We start from the raw sequence: 22,577 nt of genomic DNA on the forward strand, positions 1-22,577 counted from the left end.
ATAGTAATGGGGCGAAACTCTTGTCTATTATACAGTCATACCTCATGTTGCGTCCGCTTCAGGTTACATGTTTTTGTGTTGTGTCCCACAGCAACCCAGAAGTACTGGAATGGGTTACTTCCGGGTTTTGCTGCTTGCGCATGCACAGAAGCACTAAATCGCGCCGCACTTCAGCTTGCGTCAGTTCCGTGTTACAGACGGGCGTCCGGAATGGATCCCATCCGTAACACGAGGTTCCACTGTATGGGCTAGAGCAAAGTTCTTCAACATTAGGTCCCCAGAAGTTGTAGGACTCCATTTCCCATAATCCCCAGCCACTGGTTGGGAAGATGATGGGAGTCAGAGTCCCAAAACATCTGAGGACAGAAAGCTCCCTGGGCCTACCTGTTTAGATTGATTCGTACCTGATCCAACCTGATTTGGACACAGAATCCAAACTGAAATCCAGAAACCCACATCTTCTGTAGTTCCATTCATTTGCACTGCCAAATGCATTTGCCTTTTTCTTTTCTTACCTGGATAAAATTTGGATATATGGTAGCCCTCAAGAAAGGTTTAAGGCTGCCAAATGTCATACAGGTCAGTCCAGAGGTTTTTGTGCTAGATAAATTTAAAGATTGCTTTTTTCAAAATGTAAGAGAGAGGGACAAAGAGACTGTGCAGTTGCTTGAGTGCTAAATCCTGCCAGTTCTTGTGCATCTGTCTGGTCTGTTCCATGAAGATTTAAAAAAACAAATCCAAGCTTTATGGTTTAGGTGCACATTGTTTGTATGGTGATTGTTTGCTGGCTTTTCCTGTGCATAATCTAATGGGCTGTGTGCATTTGTGCAAGACTTCCTGATGCATTTACATACACATGACAAAGCACTAACAAAGGCAAGACACATAAGTCAGAATAGAATTATAAATAAAATGCAAAACTAAATAATAATAATAATAATAATAATAATCTAAGGCCAAAATGCAGCAGGCAGGGAGAGATCAGGGAAATGACATTGCTAACAAGACTGATTGGGAAATGATTGGGAAACTGTCACGCGGGTATTGCTGTAAAAGATAAACAAACAAAAAACTAAGCAAATGTCACCAAACTCTTTTTTTTTTTTAAATAATATTTATTAAATTTTCCAATAAAGACATACAAATACAAAACAACTACAATAAAAACAAACACAAACAAAAAATAACAAGTATAATTTCAAAACTTATTTTCTCAACCTTATTTCCCCGACTTCCTCATACCTCACCGTTTTGTATTCTAATTTCATTATTCCATCAGCAAATCCCTTCCCTTATTTCCCAAATTTTTTTTTTTTTTACTAATTCCATTTCTTTTCTTACTTTAATACAAACTCTTTCTAATACTGAGAGAGCCATAAGTCCAGCTCTCCTTCTCCCACATCCCACCTGGTCTCTCTCCTTTTATGGTGGTGTTTTGCAAATCAGCAACCCATTGCTGGCTACCTGGCTTTCTTAGAGAGTGTTTCGAGCTCAGGATTGGACGGGAACCCTCCAAATTGAATCCAGTAAGGTTCAGAATTTGGGGATTCAACCAGATTGGTTGCACAGCATTTGATCCTAACATAGGCCTGCAGTATAAACAAGGAGGCATCTGGGATTTGGCCAGGACTTAGCAGGAATCGGCAGTGTTAATTCATTTGTTGAAACACATCACTGCAGACTCATGGTCAGAATGAGAAGTTTTTCTGGGGTAAATTCTGACGCATCTTCAAAAGACAACAAGCAGTGTTGACCAACAAGTTGGATGTCCTTAGACATCCAGTATGTCTCAAGTATGTAGTATTAGAGAAAGCAATTGAGAGCCTCATGTTGACTACATTCTACATCCATTTATATACGCCATGCATATACGCCTCATGTTGACTACATTCTACATCCATTTTCGGCCTCTGAATATCTGGTAGTCACAAGTGGGGGAAATGCTGTTGCAGTCGGATCCTGCTTGTGGTTGGCCACTGTAAGAAGGGAGTGCTGGTCGAGATGGGCCATTGGCCTGATCCAGCAGCTCTCTTCATAAGCTCTGATGATTTGATGATGCTATGCATGCAATATTTTCTGCTTTAATGCATTAGGTAAAGGTAAAGGGACCCCTGACCATTAGGTCCAGTCGTGGACGACTCTGGGGTTGCGGCGCTCATCTCGCTTTATTGGCCGAGGGAGCTGGCGTACAGCTTCCAGGTCTTGTGGCCAGCATGACTAATCCACTTCTGGCAAACCAGAGCAGCACACGGAAACGCCGTTTACCTTCCCGCCGGAGCAGTACCTATTTCTCTACTTGCACTTTGATGTGCTTTCGAACTGCTAGGTTGGCAGGAGCAGGGACAGAGTAATGGAAGCTCACCCCATCATGGGGATTCGAACTGCCGACCTTCTGATCGGCAAGCCCTAGGCTCTGTGGTTTAACCCACAGCACCACCCACGTCCCTTTAATGCATTACTGAGCCTATAAAGAAAGAAGCAAGCAGAAAACCACACACAAATATATATATATATATATATATATATATATATATATATATATATATATCTCACTCACAGCTTTTTATGGTGGAGATGAAAAGGCAGTGATGAGGAAAGAGTCACTGGATGAATTTCAAGAAGACACACACACACACACACACACACACACACACACTGCATTTTTCTTTTGAAAAAAGTTTTAGGGGTACTCTCATTTTCCTACTTATATTGAAATACTGCTCCTCAGTGAAGCCAAACTTAGATTCACAAAATGTTTAGGGGTATGCTTACCCCTGCATCCCCCTCCCAGAAAAAAAGTGTGTGTGTGTGTGTGTGTGTGTGTGTGTGTGTGTGTTTGCGTGCGTGTGTGTAAAAGGTAAAGGACCCCTGGACGGTTAAGTCCAGTCAAAGGCGACTATGGGGTTGCTGAGCTCATCTCGCTTTTCAGGCCAAGAGAGCCAATGTTTGTCCACAGACAGCTTTCTGGGTAATGTGGCCAGCATGACTAAACCATTTCTGGCACAACAGGACACCGTGGTGGAAACCAGAGCGCACGGAAATGCCGTTTACCTTACCCTCACAGCAGTACCTATTTATCTACTTGCACTGGCGTGCTTTCGAACTGCTTGGTTGGCAGGGGCTGGGACAGAGCAACGGGAGCTCACCCTGTCGAGGGGATTCAAACCGCTGACCTTCTGATCGGCAAGCCCAAGTGGCTCAGTGGTTTAGACCACAGCGCCACCTGCATTCACTCTATATGGCTGCTTGAAATGTTGTGTGTGGTCTTCCACTTGGCCTTTCTCTGCCCCGCATTTTAGAGAAGCTGATTTTTTTTTTCTTTCCCTTTTCTCACTTCTGCTTATATTTATTGTGCCTGAATGAAACTGGTCTTGTTCCAGCAGAGTCCTGCCAGATCTTAGCTACAGTCAGAAGCTGAAGATCCAAGGGAGCTGATCCATTTGCTACAAGGTAAGGGGCTTTGTGGTTTCCCTTTGATTTATTTGTGTGTGTGTGTGTGTGTATATTGGGCTTATTTTAACTGTGCAACAGGCCTTGGAACTATTTGGGTGGGCTTTCAATGGACCCCAGTGGGGGGAGGATCCCATTGTAGTTGTTGGGACAGGACAGTTGCAGGATCAGAAGGCAGTACTACAAGATCAGTGCAGTACGATTACACCTGTGGAGTCAGTATAGGTCTCCTGCATATATAATATTAAGGTGATTTAAAATAAAAGAAACAAAGCAATACAGAAAAAGAAGAAAGAATGAGGGGGAAGCAATATACAGTGGTACCTCGGGTTACATATGCTTCAGGTTACATACGCTTCAGGTTACAGACTCCGCTAACCCAGAAATAGTGCTTCAGGTTAAGAACTTTGCTTCAGGATGAGAACAGAAATTGTGCTCCGGTGGCGCGGCGGCAGCAGGAGGCCCCATTAGCTAAAGTGGTGCTTCAGGTTAAGAACAGTTTCAGGTTAAGTACGGACCTCCGGAACAAATTAAGTACTTAACCCGAGGTACCACTGTACAATATTCCCATATATTCTTATATAAATTGGTATAGTGTTAATGTTCTAGTGTTTATGTAAATGTTAATAGCCTACTACATTTTGTATAAACTCATTTCAAATGTTATCATATTTATCCACGCAGAGTCTGCGCCTGTAAGCAGCCGGTTCATAAATTGCATGTGATGTCATATCATCAGTCCATTGACTGAAGGGCATCATGGCTTTATTTTTCCAGTTCCTCAATATCAATCTCTTGGCCACCATTATGGCACGGAAACTCCATTTCCATTGTCCCATTGATAATTTCCATACTGTAGGTATATTGTTCAATAAAATTTTCTCTGCTGAAAGATTTAACTATTTCCTGTACGGTCATAGTTGCACAGTCCATCCAGCACTTTCTCCCAGAACATTGTACAAACATATGTTTCAAAGAGGCATTGTCCTTGCCACATCTCCAACACTGAGCTATCTTAGCTAACCCATTTTTATACAACCGTAAAGGAGTCCAATAAACTCTACATATTATTTTCTATTGCATTAGTCTTAATTTTAAAGCTAATGACACCTCCTGGGTATTGAAGCTGAAACATTTCCCCACTGTCAATATAGGTCTCCTGTCTGTAAATTTGTTCCATGATAACTGTACCACTTTCTCACCCTTCTCCCTTCTGGTAAACCACAGAAATTCCAGTACTAGAAGTCAGGTAAGCACTGCTACCCCACCAACGACTGTTGGGAGGGTCTCCATCTTTATCCCCTTTAACAAATGCACGGTAGAGAGAAATTCAGTTCACAAACCTTGCACAGTTACTGTATTTCTATGGTGGTGGCCTTGCATTTTCTCCCTCTACTTCGACAATCGTTGCTGCCTCTAGCCTAGTGGTGGCATTTAAAATAATATATCCTTTATATCCTGCAAGCTCCAGCTTTATTCTGCTTTGGTCAGACCACACCTAGAGTCCTGTGTCAAGTTCTGAGCGCCACAATTTAAGAAGGATATTGACAAGTTGGAATGTGTGCAGAGGAGGGCAACCAAGATGGTCAAAGCGTCTAGAAACCAAACCTTATGAAGAACGGTTGAAGGAGCTGGGTGTGTTTGGCCTGAAAAGGAGAAGATATGATAGCCATTTTCAAATATCTAATGGGGTGACACAAGGAGGATGGAGCAAGCTTATTTTTTTCCTGCTCCTGAAGGTAGGCCACAAGCCATTCGCTTCAAGTTACAAGAAAGGCAATTCTGACTAAACATCAGGAAGAACTGTCTGACAGTAAGAGCTTTTCGAGAGTGGAGCAGACTCCCTCAGGAGGTTGTGGATTCTCCTTCCTTGGAGGTTTTTAAGCAGAGGTTGAATGGTCATCTGCCATAGCTCATAGAATCAAAGCATTGTGGAAATGGAAAGTATTTTATGAGATTTATGCACTGCCGGGGGTTTGACTGGATGACCCTTGGAGTCCCTTCCAACTCTACAACTCTATGATTCTATTATTCTATTTATATCCTCCCTTTTTCCAAGATTGGGACTCAAGGTGGCTTACACAGATTAAAACGATGCTGATAAAGAAAACAAAGAAAAGAGCAATAGTTTAAAAGTGATTAAATTATGATAGAATTTAAACAATACAAAAACATATTAATTAAAACACAGACTGAGCTTTTTAGCAGGACTGTGCTTTTCAACTTTCCCTACTCACCTTTAAATAAAGAAACAGGACTTACAGAACTGAGACTGAGAGCCATTTTAAGTTGTGAGGGAAAATACCTCTGTATATATGTGGAGTGGCATTCCCTCCTGACAGTAAAACTGAAAAACTGCTGTGTCCTGCCTCTCTACCCATTTAAGAAGCCAGGTGCAGGTTTCCTCTGAGACACCCTCTGCTGGTAAAGCCATTTCCGAGCTTGGGAGGAGAGGGGGTTGCGGGGGGAGCCTGAGTACGAGGTGGAACGCATTCTGGACTCCTGATACTGCAGGGGAAAGCTGCAGTATCTCATAGACTGGAAGGGGTATGGACCGGAGGAACTTTCCTGGGAACCAGCAGCCAACGTCCACACACCTGCCTGCCTGCGGCGTACCCCAGCAATGCCGGGTCCAGACCCTCGATTGGGGGGGGCCTGGGAGGGGGGATGGTGTGATGACCTGGGATTCCGATTCAGAGGCTGAACCAGAGGAATCCCAGCCTGCACAGGAGTCCCCGCCTCCAGGGCTGGCTGAACAGGGGCAGGGCCTTGATTCTGAAGCGCCTGCACCTGTGCCGGATTCCCAGGAGCAGGCACCAGGTGATTCCACTCTGGCTCCAGAGGTGGTTGAGGACTCAGTGCCTGCAGGTGAGTCTCCCCCTGGGTCCAGTAACCCTTCAGCCTCTCCTGAACTGCAGAGGCTCAGGGCAGAGAGGTGAAGGGAACTGGTTTCTCCCAGGAGGAGGCTCGCCTTAAGGCCAAGAGAGGCAGGTCTCCTGGGGGCCGGGACCGCCCCTGGCCTCAGAACAGATAAAGGCCAGTCGGCCCGGTCCCAGGCTGTGGGAGCAATGTCGTTGTGGAGTACCTGTTCCTGCCCGGACCCAGACCTGACTCTCCAGTGCTCCTGTCCCCACCCGGCTTCCTGTTTCGTACCTCGCCCCGCTCCTTGTGGACTGTTTCCAGGCTAGTGACCCAGGACCGGACTTTGACTACGCCAACGGTAACCTTTCCCCCAGAACCAGCACAGGATCCCAACAACTGGGGTGAGAACATCAATTGTGGACTGTTTCCAGGCTAGTGACCCAGGACCGGACTTTGACTACGCCAACGGTAACCTTTCCCCCAGAACCAGCACAGGATCCCAACAACTGGGGTGAGAACATCAATCCCTACATCGAAAAGAAAAACCAGGATTCAGCCAAGGCGGGTAAGACAGAGGCAAAACGGCACCGCCAGTGCTGTGAGTTCAACAGGGGTATATGCTCACAACCCTCCTGTAAGTATCTTCATGAATGTGAGCGGTGCTTGGGAAACCACCCCGCCTCTGCGTGCTTCAAGAATAAACAGCAGCCCTTTTGAGGGGGCAGGGGGTACTTCCACAACAATACCAGAGGTGCCCCCGGATCCTCCCACCAGGGACCCGGTAACCGCCAGTAACTTGTATCTTGGTTTGGCCTCCTCCCCTATCCGTCTTCAGCCCCTCAAAACCCTGCTAGATCAATATCCCGATCGAAAAGTCACACAATACCTTTGGGAGGGGTTCTCTATGGGGTTCAGGATTCCCGTGGCTTTCCCCCCTAACACCGGGGACCCACAAAATCAAAAATCAGTTAGGGAAAGGCCAAAGATAGTCAGAAAAAAGATAGAGAAAGAAATCAGGACAGGTAGGGTGGCGGGCCCCTTTGCCAAACCTCCCTGGTATGGACTTCACCTATCCCCCCTGGGCATTGTACCAAAAAAGACCCCAGGGGAATCCCGCATGATCCACAACCTCTCTTACCCAAGGGGAGGCTCGGTCAATGACGCGTTCCCCCAGGAACTTTGTACAGTGAAATACCCCTCCTTTGACCAAGCAGTTAAAATGATTCGCAGATTTGGGCAAGGGGCACTTCTAGCCAAATGTGACATTGAGTTGGCATTCCGCCTTCTTCCCGTCCATCAAGCTGACTTCCGTTGGTTGGGCTTTAGATTTGAGGGGGCGTATTTCATTGACAAAGAAATGCCTATGGGCTGCTCCGTGGCTTGCTCAGCCTTCGAGTCGTTCAGTACGTTTCTTGATTGGGCCCCACGCTTCAGGACAGGGTCGTTGGGCGTGTCGCATTACCTGGACAACTTTATTTTGGTGGCAGATAACAGGCAACAATGCTCCGCCCTCTTGGAGGCTTTCACAGCCCTGGCCGGGAAGCTGGGGGTGCCGCTGGCCACCGAGAAAATGGAGGGTTCAGCCACTTCCATGGTCTATCTGGGCATTGAGTTAGACACCGTGGCCCAAACGTCTAGGTTGCCCGGGGGGAAACTGATCACCCTTAAAGCACTGATACAACAGCTACTGCCCCTAAGGAAGGTTACCCTAAGGCAAATTCAATCCCCGCTAGGCCACCTAAATTTCACTTGTAGGGTAGTGGCGCCGGGTCGCCCCTTTTGCAGCCGCCTGGCCAGATTGTCGGCAGGTCTCAGGGCACCACAGCATAGGGTGCGCCTCTCCAAAGAAGTTAAGGCGGATCTGGGAGTTTGGCTACAATTCCTCGACAAGTACAACGGTATATCCTTATGGCAAGATTCCATGGCACTCAATGCTGACTTCCAAGTCCAATCAGATGCAGCAGGTTCCTTGGGTTTTGGAGTTTATTTCAGGGGCCAGTGGTGTGCCCAAAAGTGGCCTGCAGACTGGCAGGGCCAGCCCATTACTCGGGACCTTACATTCTTGGAATTTTTCCCTATTGTAGTGGCAGTACATCTTTGGACAAAGCAGTTCCGCAATCATAGGGTTTGTTTCAACACAGATAACCAGGCAGTAGTAGTGGTTCTTTCCAGACAGTCCGCGTGCTCCACCCAGGGTGGGGAACTTGTTACGGTCCTTTGTCCGTCTGTGTCTGGAACAGAATATATATTTTTCAGCCAAATTCGTACCTGGCATTAATAATGACATCGCGGGTGCTCTGTCTCGTTTTCAGATGGAGTGCTTCCGCTCATTAGCACTGGATGCGGAACAATCATCAATGCCTTTCCCGGAGCATCTCTGGAGTCTTGGGAGCAAGAAGTGATGAAGGGAGTATTCGGTGCAGTGGCCCCTTCCACAATGATATCATACAAGAAGGCTTGGGCTTCTGCAGCAGAATACCCAGCACAAGGCAGAATTCCATTCCCTCAATGAGGGAGGTCCTCTGCTACTTAGCCCACCTGAAGGAGCTGGGCAGGGCACCAAAAACTCTCAATATTCAGTCCACGGGGATTTCATATTTTTGTAAAGCCTTTTTCGCCACCAACCCGTGCCCTGAATTTATCGTGCGTAAGACTTTAGAGAGTTGACGCCAGCTGCAGCCCTCCAGCTCTGACAAGAAGCGGTCCATAACTTATGATATTCTGACCCAGATACACAAAAAGTTACGAGAAATATGCTGGTCAAAATATGAAGCCCGCCTATTCTCTGCCGCCTATTCCATAGCCTTCTTTGGTGCCCTGCGCATAGGGGAGGTAGTGTACGAGGGAGGGGTTGCCCACTGCCAGAGGGGCATTCTCTTAAGTGATCTGACCCTATCAGGGACTGACCTAATCGTTCAAGTACGGAGCTCTAAGACGGACCAACAGGGTAGGGGGGCCCTCCTTTGGTTACCAGCCGCACAAGCTAGTGGTCCCTGTCCGGTTAGGGATATGAGGCGTTTCATCTACTTAAGACCCAATAGCCCCGGCCCCTTTTTTATTCACGCGGATGGATCGCTCTTGGCCAGACACCAGTTTACGCGAGTAATGCGCCTGGAGTTGGCAGCATGCGGACTACCTGCGGCTGAATTTGCACTTCACTCCTTTCGGATCGGGGCAGCTGCCACTGCAGTGCACCTTGGGCTCTCCACAGAGAGGATAAAAGACTCAGGGCGGTGGAGATCTAATGCATACAAAGCTTATGTGAGAAAGAATCTATGACTAGCGGTTGTTCTCCTGACCTTGGTTTTTCTGTCTATTTGCTTTTCAGAATACAAGAGGGTGCGCATTTGGTTGGTGGGCCACAGCATTGTGCATTGGGCCAAGAATCGTGCCATTAGTACCGGGCTGGGACAAAACTTGAACTTGCCTGCAAATGTGGAGCTGGCGTGGATAGCGTGAAGAGGGATGTGCTGGAGCGAATTCAAGCCAGCCGTGATGGCGAGAGCTGCCTCTGAGGGCCCACCTGATGCCCTGGTTATCCAGTTGGGGGGAAACGACCTAGCGTACCGCAAAGCTATTGACTTGAGATGGAACATTTTTGACGATTTTGCTGATCTGATAGCAGTTTACCTAAACATTACTATCTTGTGGTCCTCATTGCTTGAGAGGAGGACATGGAGGGATTGTGTGAGCCCGGTTGGAATCAATAAAGCAAGAAAGGTCTTGGAGTGGGCTGTGGAACGTAGAGTGGCGGCTCTAGGCGGGTGCGTCATAGGACACCCAGGCATCCAGTACAGCAATGAGGCCCTCTACAGATGGGATGGCATGCATCTGTCAGATGCTGGAAATGATATTTGGTTGGGGGACATCATAGCAGGGATTAGGAGTTGGTTACATGTTTGAAGGTATTGGCGGCGAGCTTTGCTTGAGTGGCGGTTAGGCATTGGCAGGGGTTAATTGTTATGCAAATGAATGGGGGGAAGGAAGCGCCATCACCTTCCCCCAAGGAAAAGGGTAGTCCGGTAGAGGGAGGGGACTTGCCACGCGGGGGCTGGCCTTTTGCCCCCGCGAGATCCAGGGAATCCCCGGGCATGCCTTCGACCCGGCCCGCCAATCAGCAGGCTGGGGAGGCGTGGCCTAGCCTACTTAAGGCCAGGCATGCCCGGGGACCACCCTCTTTCCCCTTTCCAGCTGAGAGGGTAGTCCGGTAGAGGACTCCAGGGGGTGTTGCCTTGTCCAAAACCTAGGGAGGTAAGGGCCTCCGGCACGCCCCCGAGCGGTGACACCCGTGGGATCCTAGTTGGCGTACTTCAACAGGACTCCCATGGCTTGTGGATAACCCTTCCCGGTCTCCATGCCGGGTAGTCGATAGGAGCCAATGCCTAAGGCCAATACCTTTCAATTCAGTAATCAATAAAGTTGTTGCCTTTTTATGCCCATTAACCTTAAATAATGTGTCCAGTGTCTATATTTCACATGGGGGAGGGGACTTGCCACGCAAACAATCCCTTCAGTCCTTTGGTTCCAGCAGCCAAAAATGGATTTTGCTTTTGATTTACGTCTACAGTGGAAGGTACTCTACCCTCTGTCAGCTCCATCATATAATCTAAACTGTGCATCATTGGGGGGATGCAAACATGAAATAATATACAGCATGTCATGCGTGATTCATCTTATATGACCCTCACTTGTATTGAATGGAAAATATCAACATGCACTGTAAAAACTGAAGTCAAATCACTGGTACGTTGGTTGCTCGCCGACGGAATGCTGGAAGAAGGAGAGTAATGAGAATTAGAACCATTCCAAATGCTCAGGCCCAATCTTAGTCTCAACTCCTTTATTCTTTTTTTGTCTCCTGTTCTATTTTAGGAGCTATGGGGCACCAGGAGCAGTTTTAAAGAGACCCTGTGTTTTTAGTTATTGCGCGCCTCTTAAGAGTCATGTATCTATGTGTCTTGATTGGGTTATTCTTGTTTTTAATTATGTATTTTGTGCTTTTATATTGTGCTTTTATAATTTGAACCACACTGAGACCTACGGGTATAGGGCGGTATAAAAGTTGTTGTTGTTGTTGTTACACTGGCTACCACTTAGTTTCCATGCTCACAGTGCTGGTTTTGACCTATAAAGCCTTACGTAGCTCAGGTCTGCAATATTTTTATTTATTTGGACTACTGCTTGGACTACTGCAATGAGCTCTAAGTAGGGCTACCTTTGAAGGTGACCACTACAACTAATCCAGAATGCAGCAGCTAGACTGGTGACTGGGAGTGGCCGCCAAGACCAAGGACAATGTAGGTCCTGAAAGACCTACATTGGCTCCCAGTACATTTCCGAACACAATTCAAAGTGTTGGTGCTGACTGTTAAAGCCCTAAACAGCCTCGGCCCAGTATACCTGAAGGAGCGTATCCACCCCCATCTTTCAGCCCAGACCCTGAGGTCCAGCTCCGAGGGCCTTCTGGAGGGTCCCTCATTGCAAGAAGTGAAGTTACAGGGAACCAGGCAGAGGGCCTTCTCGGTGGTGGCGCCCGCCCTGTGGAATGCCCTCCCATCAGATGTCAAAGAAATAGACAACTACCTGACTTTTAGAAAACATCTGAAGGCAGCCCTGTTTAGGGAAGTTTTTAATGTTTGATATTTTATTGTGTTTTTAATATATTCTGTTGGGAGCCGCCCAGAGTGGCTGGAGAAACCCAGGCAGATAAGCAAGGTATAAAAAATAATAAAAAAAATTTATTATTACATTTATATACCACCTTTATCTTCCAAGAATCTCAAGGTGGTGTACATGGTTTTCCTCCTCACGCCCACCCCCATTTCATCTCCACAAAAATCCAGCGAGGTAGGTTTGGCTAAGAGATGGTGCCTGGTCTGAGGTCAATCAGCTTCATGGCTGAGTGGGAATTCTAACCCTGCTCTCCCAGGTAGTAATCCAACACTCTAACCATTACCTCAGTGACCACCTCTCCCCATATGGGGAGACCTTACTGGTTTCATCCATCTTCCTTACCCAAGAAGCTGCCTTTTTCAGTGGTGCCCCTCTGTCACCTGTGGAATGCTCTCCCCAGAGAAACATGCTTGGCACCACCACCATCCATGTTAAGGTTCCACGCTAATACAGTGGTACCTCGGGTTACAGACGCTTCAGGTTACAGACGCTTCAGGTTACAGACTCCGCTAACCCAGAAATCGTACCTCGGGTTAAGACCTTTGCTTCAGGATGAGAACAGAATCACGCAGCAGCAGTGGGAGGCCCCATTAGCTAAAGTAGTGTCTCAGGTTAAGAACAGTTTCAGGTTAAGAACAGACCTCCAGAACAAATTGAGTTCTTAACCCAAGGTACCACTGTACCTTTTTTATTCAGTCTGGGAGTTACAGTGAACTGTGTGGTTATTAGCAATGACAATAACTATAATAGATTTAAACTACATGCACCTTTCACCATAAGCTCCCAGGCAGGGGCGGAGGAAGGGGGTGCAGTGGGGGTGGTCCTCCCCATGTGTCACCACTGGGGGGTGACAAAATGCCAGGCGGCACTCCCCACAGGCCTGCAGCATGCCTGAGCCATGCATCTCTCCTGGGAGTGACACGGTGGCTTGGGTGCCACAGGCTCCATACTGCCCCAAACGGTCCGCCCGCTGCCTCCCCCATCCCAGCTGTAGGGCAGCTGAGTGGGAGGAGGCAGGCGGACTCCTTGGAGGCCCGACGGAGCATCCTGCCTCAACTCGGGGCAGGGCATGCCGCCCCAGGTGCTCTATCAGCTTGCTCCGCCGCTGCTCCCACGGTGGGCCACAACAATCTTAGAAACAAAAACAGTCCCAGCTAGAGTGAATCATGTGGTGGAGCTAATCTTTTAGTGGGGTAGGTAGAACTTGTGCATCTTATTACATTACTGGAGAAGCATTTTAAGTATTTTCTATGGCACACTGTTTTCAGTTTTCTGGTTTGTAATTGTCGTTTTTGCTGTTTACATTTCATCTTGATCACTTTTGAGTATAGACTATCAGATGTTATCAGTGATGATGATGATGATATAGTAATGGTTAAAAACCACCTCTATCTGATCTCTGGGGAAAGAACACAACCCCAGAATCTCTGGTTCCAGAATATATTACTCACCTAAGAAGGAGCAAATGATGCCCCCTGAAATGGCAAGTGCAGCAATGACCCCGAAAACGATCCCAGAAATCATCCCACTGCTCAGCTCCATCTTGTCATCCTGTGGTGATTTGGTCACTGCACCTTGGATAATGATGGCGACATTTTATTACATTTCTATATCAGACACCTGGCCGAGTTTTCTGGGCAGTTGCATAAACAAGGAATTGCAAAATACCACCCACACAAAAACCAGAATAAAATCCCTACGAAATAAAAGATTTCCGAGCCTTTTGGATGCTCACCAGATCACAACTCTCACCAGGCGTGCTCTGCTTTTGCCTGGCTGAACTGTCAAAATATGGCCCTGGAGAGATGTGTTTGCTAGTGTGTGTGTGTGTGTGTGTGTGTGTGTGTACAAAGAAAATTGCAGTGGTTGCCTCAGCCACTTTTGCCTGTGACTAAACGCATCATTGGCATAGGGATCTCAGTGCAGAACCTGAAGCACCCAATGTGATCTCCCTTCATCGCTTCCTGTGTCAACCTGAAACTTTGCAACCAGCTTCAGCACTGCCTGTCTCATCCAGCGCTTCTGTTGCTCTTGAAAGGCAACTCTTAAGGGAATCGGCACATCTCAGCAAGCAACTTCACTCATGTAAAGAGTGCCAGAAGGCGTGTGTCAGTCCACAACGATTGCATGGTTGATTAACTGAAGGCATCATTATGTCAAGGTGATCACTGGAAGCAAAAGGGAAATTGTAGCCCTGACTCCTGGTTTACTTTGGCCCCACCACCCAATTTCCCTTTTTGGCTTTCCCCACTTTTAGCAAGTGCCTTCAGAAGGTCTGCCATAAGGCAATATCAGCAGTGGCATAGCGTGGGGGGTGCAGGGGGTGCCAGCCGCACCGGGCGCAACATTTGGGGGGCGCACTCACAGCTCTCTGCCCCTACCTGGCTCACTCACTCACTCTCACAGTGCTGGCTGTGCGAATCCGATCGGAGCTGCCGGGTCGCCGCCCACTGTGGAGGGGGAGGGTGCCAGGCGTGCGTTGTGGTGCGGAGCAGAGAGAGAGCAAGGGAGGGACTATCTGGGGGAGGGACAGTGCAGCGGCCGCCCAGCACAGCGCTCAACGTGGGAGAGAACCACACCCGACCAGCCCAGGCCTCAGCAAGAAGAAGCTGGCAGCGGCGGCAAGAGAGCCAGTGTGGTGTAGTGGTTAAGAGCGGTAGTCTTGCAATCTGGGGAACCGGGTTTGTGTCTCCGCTCCTCCACATGCAGCTGCTGGGTGACCTTGGGCCAGTCACACTTCTCTGAAGTCTCTCAGCCCCACTCACCTCACAGAGTGTTTGTTGTGGGGGAGGAAGGGAAAGGAGAATGTTAGCCGCTTTGAGACTCCTTTGAGTAGTGATAAAGCGGGATATCAAATCCAAACTCTTCTTCTTCTTCTTCTTCTTCTTCTAGGGGTTAGGGGCGCAAATTACTTGCCTTGCCCCGGGTTAGGGGGCGCAAATTACTTGCCTTGCCCCGGGTGCTGACAACCCACGCTATACCGCTGAATATCAGGATTGTGAAGAGGGCGGCATCCTTTAAGAGTGATTTATTTATTTATTTATGTATAAAGTGTCTCTTGCATGGGCTGAATAGTCTAAAGGCATGCCTAGGAGAGAGAGGGACAGATTTAGACTCCCTCAGAGCCAGCTCCATAGATTTTCCTTGCCCATGACCAACGGTTTTCTGAAAAGGTTCCCAGGAGAAAGGGGCAGGCAAGAGACCATCTCAATACCTGCTGCTGCTGGACACTTCCTCCCAAACAGAGCCATCCACCATCAACTGCCCTGTGGGAAGGATCCCAGGAGAAAGGTGAAGATAGCTCAGGTTAGAGCATGGTGCTGACCACACCAAGGTTGCAGGTTCGATCCCCATAAGAGACAACTGCATATTCCTGCATTGTGGGGAGTTGGACTAGATAATCCTCAGGGTCCCTTCCAACTCTATGGAATAAATGTGGGTCCTGCTCCAGCTGCTCTTTCCCTTCCCCTCCACAGGATCCTGTCAGAAGAATCCCAGGAGAGGATGGGTATGACGTTAACATATGAGAGTGCTGGAGGTGAAATAGTTAAACAGGTTACCCAATCAGGACCCAGGGGGTGGAGTCAGAGGGACTATAAAACCAGCTCTTGGAGGGGCAAAGGGAGGAGTACGTTGGGAGTTGGGTGGTTGGTTGGAGTGGGAGTGAATTGGGATAGAGTTGTGGGTAGGTTGATTTAGTGTAGTGAAATAGGCTGAGTAAGGAATAGTTAGGGGCAAGGAAGACAAGTAAATATCTGAGAGGTGGTTTAGTGAGTGAGAGCAGGTAGCAGAAGTTATAGGTCTGGATAGGCACCCCATGAATGTAATTGACCAATACTGTTTATGAAACCACATGCAATAAATAAACAAAAGTACCAGGTAGGGCCTGGGTGGAGGCAGCGAGAAATAAAGTGGTGGCACAGGGATCAATAAAAGGTGAAACATCCAGGGACCCTGTGTGATTGCCACAATGGGACATAGGCAAAGACCATCTCAGAGCTTGCTCCAGCAGAACCATCCCCTCTTCACACACAACGTTTGTGCCATCAACTGCCCTCCCTCAGAGATCTCAAAAACTTTTAAAATATATTGATATTGTTTCCTTTTGTGGGTGGGGTTAACTTTGGAAGCATTTGTATCCTGAAAGCTGGCATATAAAAATTTGCATTCAGATAAACACAATTAAAAATGATATGCAATCCTTGGGCTTTCTCCTGGAGATGTGTAAATGTTAGCAGACCATGCATGAGACTTAAAGATGAAGTGGGAAGGCATGCTTACCAGAACTTGTCACTTTGAGCTCAGAGGAGACATTGATTGTGACCGCCCCATATTTATTTGCTCCAGTGCAGGTGACTAAAGACTTTTTCTGGCTATCTAAGTCTCCTGGCCAGCTCAGGGTGCTGGTAACTGTATTGCCGTCAACCCAGGAGAAGAGTTTCATGGCCTCTGATCTCACAGTCTCATTTACAAGCTTCCCGTCCATATGCCATTGAATCTTGGATGGAGGCCAGGAGTGGATAGAACAGAAGCATAAGTGTTCTTTCTTCTCGTACTGGCACGTTGTGCTCCCCTTGGTGGTGGTGGCCTCAGGGGGATCTGGGAAAAGATTTTGGAAAGCCAGGGTGAATGAACCCAATCCTGGGCATAGCTTACCTGGCATAGCTACGACAGAGCATGAGAGGCTTCTGGGATGCAGAAGGTGAGCCACAGCAGTAAACTCTGTCTTATGCAGAGGTCACACCTGGAATGGGGTAGCTGCATTCCAAAATGACCTGGCCAAGCATTAGGAGAAATGGGAGCTGTAGTCCATATCTTCAGGCATGGGGTGTAAGCTCTTGCCACTGGCTTGGAGTAAAGATTGATGGGGCTTCTAGTTCAGACAGCTCTGCTCACAGATGTAGAGCCAGAACAAAGGCCAGTTGGGTGGTAGAAGGCAAGTGTGGTGCCAGCATATAAAAGGAACATAGAGGGTACCTTTTATCATATGCAGTGGTTATGTAAGATAACAAAATCATTTTGGGAAATGATATATAATGAACTGAAAAAAATGTTTAAAATAACTTTTGTCAAAAGAAAAAAAAAACTGTAGCCTTTGTTTTTAGGAATTATAGGTACTGAGATTCCAAAAGATCAGAAAAGACTTTTTATGTACACGACAACAGCTGCACGAATGTTATTAACTCAAAGATGGAAAGAAGCAACAATCTCGACTAAGGAAGAATGGCAAGCCAAACTGCTGGACTTTGTCGAAATGACAAAACTGACTGGGAGACTGAGGAATCAAGAAGATAAGGACTTTAAAAAAGAGTGGGGAAATTTTATAATTTACCTAAGAGACCATTGTAAGCAAATCCAGACATTAGCTGGACTTCAAGAATCACTTGTAAAGCAATGAGGTTTATGTATAATTTAGAGAAATGAAAATCATGGAGAATATAATGATATGTAGATGGTTCTTGTTGTTGTTGTTTTAAAAAAAACTGTTATTAGGACCAATGAAAGGGATGGGGAAGGGGGAGCCACAAGATTCAGAGAAATGACTATACAAAGAATTTTGCTATTAATTTTTTTTTCCAATAAATAGATAAATAATAAATAAATAAATGGAATGTAGAAATGATCCTGCCATGTACAGGCCAGTAAGTCTTCAAAACATAATACCGTTGTTGTTGTTGTTTTCATGTATAACACGTCCCCGTGTTTAAGATGCCCCCTATTTTGGGGGATGCAAAATTGAGAAAATGGGGGGAAATTGCCCTGAGTTGTTGAGCTTTCTTGGGGGCGGGTGACCCAGGGTTATTGAGCTTTGGGGGCTGTTGGGAGTTGGAGTCCAACAACCTCTGTAGGGCACCAGATTGAGGGAAGGTAAACTTGTGCTCTTAGGGGATGAGGTGCATGGCAACATTGTGACACAGACCCCACTTGTCAGAAAGTGGGGGCACTGAGGGCACCAAAAAGGGAACTGGGGAACCCAAGGGCAAAACAGGTTGTGGGGATCTGATCTTCGGGGAGATGCTGAGGGTTTGTGGATTTGAATGCAGTGGAAAGAAAAGAGAGAGCTACTCACAGCCAAAGGCAACGCGGGTGGATTGATAGATTGTTTTCTTCAAGTTATGGTATCTGACGCTGCAGGTGAGGATTTTGCCCTCATCATCTAAGGAGGGCGTAAAGGTGATGTCAGCTCCGTATGTCTTACTCCAGTCGCCCAAAGTCGTTTGCCAGAAATGTTTGACGTGATGCTTTATATTGGCATTCCAGTTGACTTGGGGTATATTCTCTTGGCACATTCCTGGCACGAAACATCTGAAAGTGGCTGGTTTACGCCAGACTGCCTCTGATGGCTTCACAATATTTGGCTTCGTCAGCTCTAAAGAAGTGAGATTCACCGGGAAGGAGAGAGAAGAAAATTCACAGGGCATTGAGTAGGATGCACGAGCCCTGGATTAAGGGTGGGATTTCTCAGTCACAGACATTTTGCCACTCTTAACTCCCGCCAAGGTTGTCATTCTTTCGTTCTCATGGGCCTCTTCCCCTACACACACACACACACACACACACACACACACACACACACACACTTAAGAACTGCATGATATCCTGGAAACTAACAGTCCACAGGGCCTAATGCAGTGTCTGCACAATTTTGAAACATTCAAATCACCCTGAAGTGCTTCAGAGTCTCTTGCTTCTAAATCCCATGTTTAATGCTCCTAGGAGAGCCACCTACCTGTCAAGAATATCTGAGGTTGAGTATGAATTCGTTTACTGAAAGAAAGAAAGCTGAATCCTTCTCCTTTCTCAATTCGCAAGTAGTACCAGCCCACATCTTCTGGCCCCATATTCTTGATTCTGAAGGAGCAGTCACCAGTCTTAGGATCTCCTGTTAGCTGGAAATGTGTCGCGGTAAGATTTTGATTTTCGTTATTGGTGCAGACAATTTTACCGGGGATCCAATATCCGGGCCAGATCCAGCTGTGGGATTTATCTGCATTCTTAAGCCAAAAGGCATATAATGGCCCAGACTTTTCCATGAACCATCCAGGTGTAGTAAACTTGCAGGCAACATAGACACAAGAACCTTTCTGTCCAGTGATAGTTTGGGCCACTTTGATGGAAAAGTCGAAGTGCTGGGCCAGCACGCCTGCCAGAGAGGGAACAAAAAAGATTTAAGTGTTATCTAGAAATGTTCAGTTAAAACAAGCTCAGTGTTCTCCTCCTCTAGGGTAGCCACCTGAGCATTGCCTCCCCAAAAGAGCCAATGTTTTGCCTGCCCCTGAGAAAGGGCAAAGAAAGACACTTGCATAAAACTTGAATAAAATCTGCAAAAATAATCCTCAGAGTACTATACTGGCTATCCCTGATTATTAATCACTGTCCTTGGAACTGTCCAGGATGCTAAACGACTTCTCTTAGCACACTTGATTTCTGCTTCTTGCCATTTACGAGGCTTTAAGAGGATCAGAAGGTTGGCGGTTCGAATCCCCGCGACGGGGTGAGCTCCCATTGCTCGGTCCCTGCTCCTGCCAACCTAGCAGTTCGAAAGCACGTCAAAGTGCAAGTAGATAAGTAGGTACCGCTTTGGTGGGAAGGTAAACGGTGTTTCCGTGCACTGCTCTGGCTCACCAGAAGTGGCTTAGTCATGCTGGCCACATGACCAGGAAGCTGTACGCCGGCTCCCTCGGCCAAAAAAGCGAGATGAGCACCGCAACCCCAGAGTTGGTCACGACTGGACCTAATGGTCAGGGGTCCTTTTACCTTTACCTTTACCCTCCCTGCCTCTGAATCCCTTGCCCCAGCTATCTGCTCCAAACCACTGTACAACCCCACCATCCTCAATCTCACTTCATTGAGCGCCTACTTGCCTACCTTCTTCCCCAGAACCTCCTCCTCCAACTCTGTGGAGCCACTTGTAGGCTTCAGCAAGGATGGAGACAAATCTAGAATCAGTTGACTCTGCCAGTCATTGGCTCTGGCTGTGTTTGCTGTTGACTCTCTTGTCTTCATCCTTACCAGTCTAAGTGGACACCAGTGATCCAGTGGACAGGAACATTGGCTAAAAAAATATATCAAAGCATTTCCTCATCGTGTCAATTTCATGTCAGAAGGGACAGGGGAGAGGTGGTAATGGCAACAATAGCAGACAGGAAATAAGATAATGATGGGTGACTGGGGGGGGCATAAGGACTTGGACAAATCATAAAAAGACAAAGGAATTAGTGATTTTCTTCCTCTTCATTTCTGCACATGGCTCTTACCTTTGCAAAGTAAGGCAAGGATTAGGGTTGCCACTGTTGCTACAGAGGACGCCAAACCTTTTGTCTTTGAGGAAGGATTGGCAACCTGCCAGCTATTCTCTGCCTCCATCATCTGCTGGCTACAAAGGAGATCTGTCAGAGGGAAAGAGGGAAGGGTTTGACAAGAAGGAGAATTGTGACTACAGGCCACTGAAAGATTTCTGGTTGTGCTTGGGAAGGTCTCATCAGCGATCCTTGCAGCCCAATCCCAGGCATGTTTACTCAGATGTAAGTCCCATTGAATTCAGTGGGGCTTACGCTCAAGGAGCTGTGCGTAGGCTTGCGATCTTAGATAAAAATCATGCCAGTGGTAGGACTATTTTTATTTATTTGATTTAACTGGCAGGTAAATCTGTCAAATTTTGCTCCTCCATTTCTCACTTTCTCAATCTTAAGACCTTAATGATTCCACATCCGTTTATGAGGGGGTTTTTATATATTATTTTTTTACTAAACTATGCATTATAATACACAATTTACCTCCTTACGTGCATTTTTGTAGATGGTACTTGACTGGAGCTGTACATCAAAATTCAGGGAAGTGTGTGAATGGCTGTGTTTTGTTTCGCATATTGTTGCAGAAAATGTGAATGGAGAAGACTCATCTTTAAGAGAGCCAGTGTGGTGTAGTGGTTAGGAGCGGTAGACTCATAATCTGGTGAACCGGGTTCGCTTCCCCGCTCCTCCACAGGCAGCTGCTGGGTGACCTTGGGCTGCTCACACTTTTCTGAAGTCTCTCAGCCCCACTCACCTCACAGAGTGTTTGTTGTGGGGGAGGAAGGGAAAGGAGAATGTTAGCCGCTTTGAGAGTCCTTTGGGTAGTGATAAAGCGAGATATCAAATCCAAACTCTTCTTCTTCTTCTTCTTTAAATGAGAATCAAATTTCCAAATGCCCCATCCCTACCCAGATGTAACCTGAAATTGCTTGAAATGTGATTCAATCTCACCTCAAAATAGCAGCAGTTTGGAAGCCCCACAATCAGCTGGATGGGGGGGAAGAGAAGAGGGCACTGATGGAGTCTAAAATACTTAATGAACCTTGACTCGTTTTTATAAAAATCTATAAACAATGGGAAGTCTAATTTTCCACTTCTCTCTCCTACCTCACTGCCTCTTATTCATTCTAAGCAGATTCCAACTGCCTTGGAATATTACATCACAAAGGATGCCCATATTTTCAAAAGGCAAGGACATTCCACAGATTTGGATGAATCTATTCATTTCATACAAACGTTTTATTTTGTTTTTTTAGAATTGGAAGGGACCCCAAGAGTCATCTAGTCCAATCACCTGCAATATAGGAATCTCAGATTTCTTTTTCTCAGTTTTCAAATATACCGTATATACTCGAGTATAAGCCGACCCGAATATAAGCCAAGGTACCTAATTTTAGGACAAAAAACTAGGAAAACTTATTGACTCAAGTTTAAGCCGGTTCACCACACCACAAACCTGGTGGTGGCGGCAGCAGAGGAGGAAGAACAAGAAGCCCGAAAGGGCTGCTTTTGGGCTGCTCGCTCCTCCCCCGCCGCCGACAGCGTCAGAGGTGGAGGAGGAGGAGGAAGGAGCAGCCGCTCATTCATCTGCCACTCGCAAGAGCAGGCATAGGAGCCCGGTTGGGAGAGGCACAGCACAGCGCCTCTCCCAGCCGCGGCTCCTGTACCTGCCCTTGCGAGAGGCGGGCAGTGGCGGAGGGACGAGCAGGAAGAAAGGGCTCCTTTCTTGCTGCTCATCCCTCCGCAGCTGCCTGCCTCACTCAAGTATAAGCCGAGGCAGGCTTTTTCAGCATATGCTGAAAAAGTCAGCTTATATTAGAGTATATACTGTAAGTGCTCTGCGTTCCCCCATTGTCATGAACTGGTTGGATGCAAAAGAATGGTGGGAGGAACAGGCTAGGAAACAAGAAGAAGGCTCAGAGCCCCGGGAGTGGAGGTGGGACAATGATGAGTGGTCAGAGGGAGAAGAGGAGGTGTCGGAAGCTGAGGAAGTAACAGGGTTTAGTGAGCTGGGAGACTCTGTGGAAGAAAGAAGTCCAGAATCAGAGGTGGAAGCTGAAGCAGGAGGGTGGGAGGAGAGAGGTCAAGAGGCAGAGATGATTCAGGCTGGTGACGAGCCATGGGTGTCTTGCCCTCCTGCTGTGACAAGCTCCCCCCTCCCCTCCCCATTGTCTTCCAGAACCAGAAGAGTCATGAAAAGGCCAATTAAAAGATTAGTAGCACACAGATGCAGCCTCCAATTGCTTGTGGGGAGAAACCCTGGAGAGGAGGGGAGTAGTGGTCCCTACCTTCCCACCA

At 47.2% G+C, this 22,577-nt stretch overlaps 1 protein-coding gene across 2 annotated transcripts; it reads right to left on the reverse strand.

The window, feature by feature from the left end:
- Positions 1–5,732: 5,732 nt before the first annotated feature.
- LOC309345833 (sialic acid-binding Ig-like lectin 14) lies at positions 5,733–21,410 on the reverse strand. Of its 2 annotated transcripts, none has more exons than XM_081869262.1 (8): positions 21,387–21,410; positions 20,244–20,375; positions 18,716–19,129; positions 18,056–18,355; positions 16,267–16,584; positions 13,437–13,559; positions 10,789–11,082; positions 5,733–5,871 (listed from the first exon to the last, which is right to left on the reverse strand). In XM_081869262.1, the coding sequence occupies exons 2-7, from the start codon at positions 20,353–20,355 to the stop codon at positions 11,045–11,047; spliced, it is 1,305 nt and encodes a 434-aa protein (XP_081725388.1). In that variant the 5' UTR covers positions 20,356–20,375; positions 21,387–21,410; the 3' UTR covers positions 5,733–5,871; positions 10,789–11,044. The 2 variants fall into 2 exon arrangements, with proteins under 2 accessions (XP_081725388.1, XP_081725387.1); XM_081869261.1 differs by having other exon boundaries at positions 21,231–21,406.
- Between the last annotated feature and the right edge of the window lie 1,167 nt (positions 21,411–22,577).

The sequence above is a fragment of the Podarcis erhardii genome, assembly GCF_964252035.2.
Source record: "Podarcis erhardii genome assembly, chromosome: 7".
NCBI lineage: Eukaryota > Metazoa > Chordata > Lepidosauria > Squamata > Lacertidae > Podarcis > Podarcis erhardii.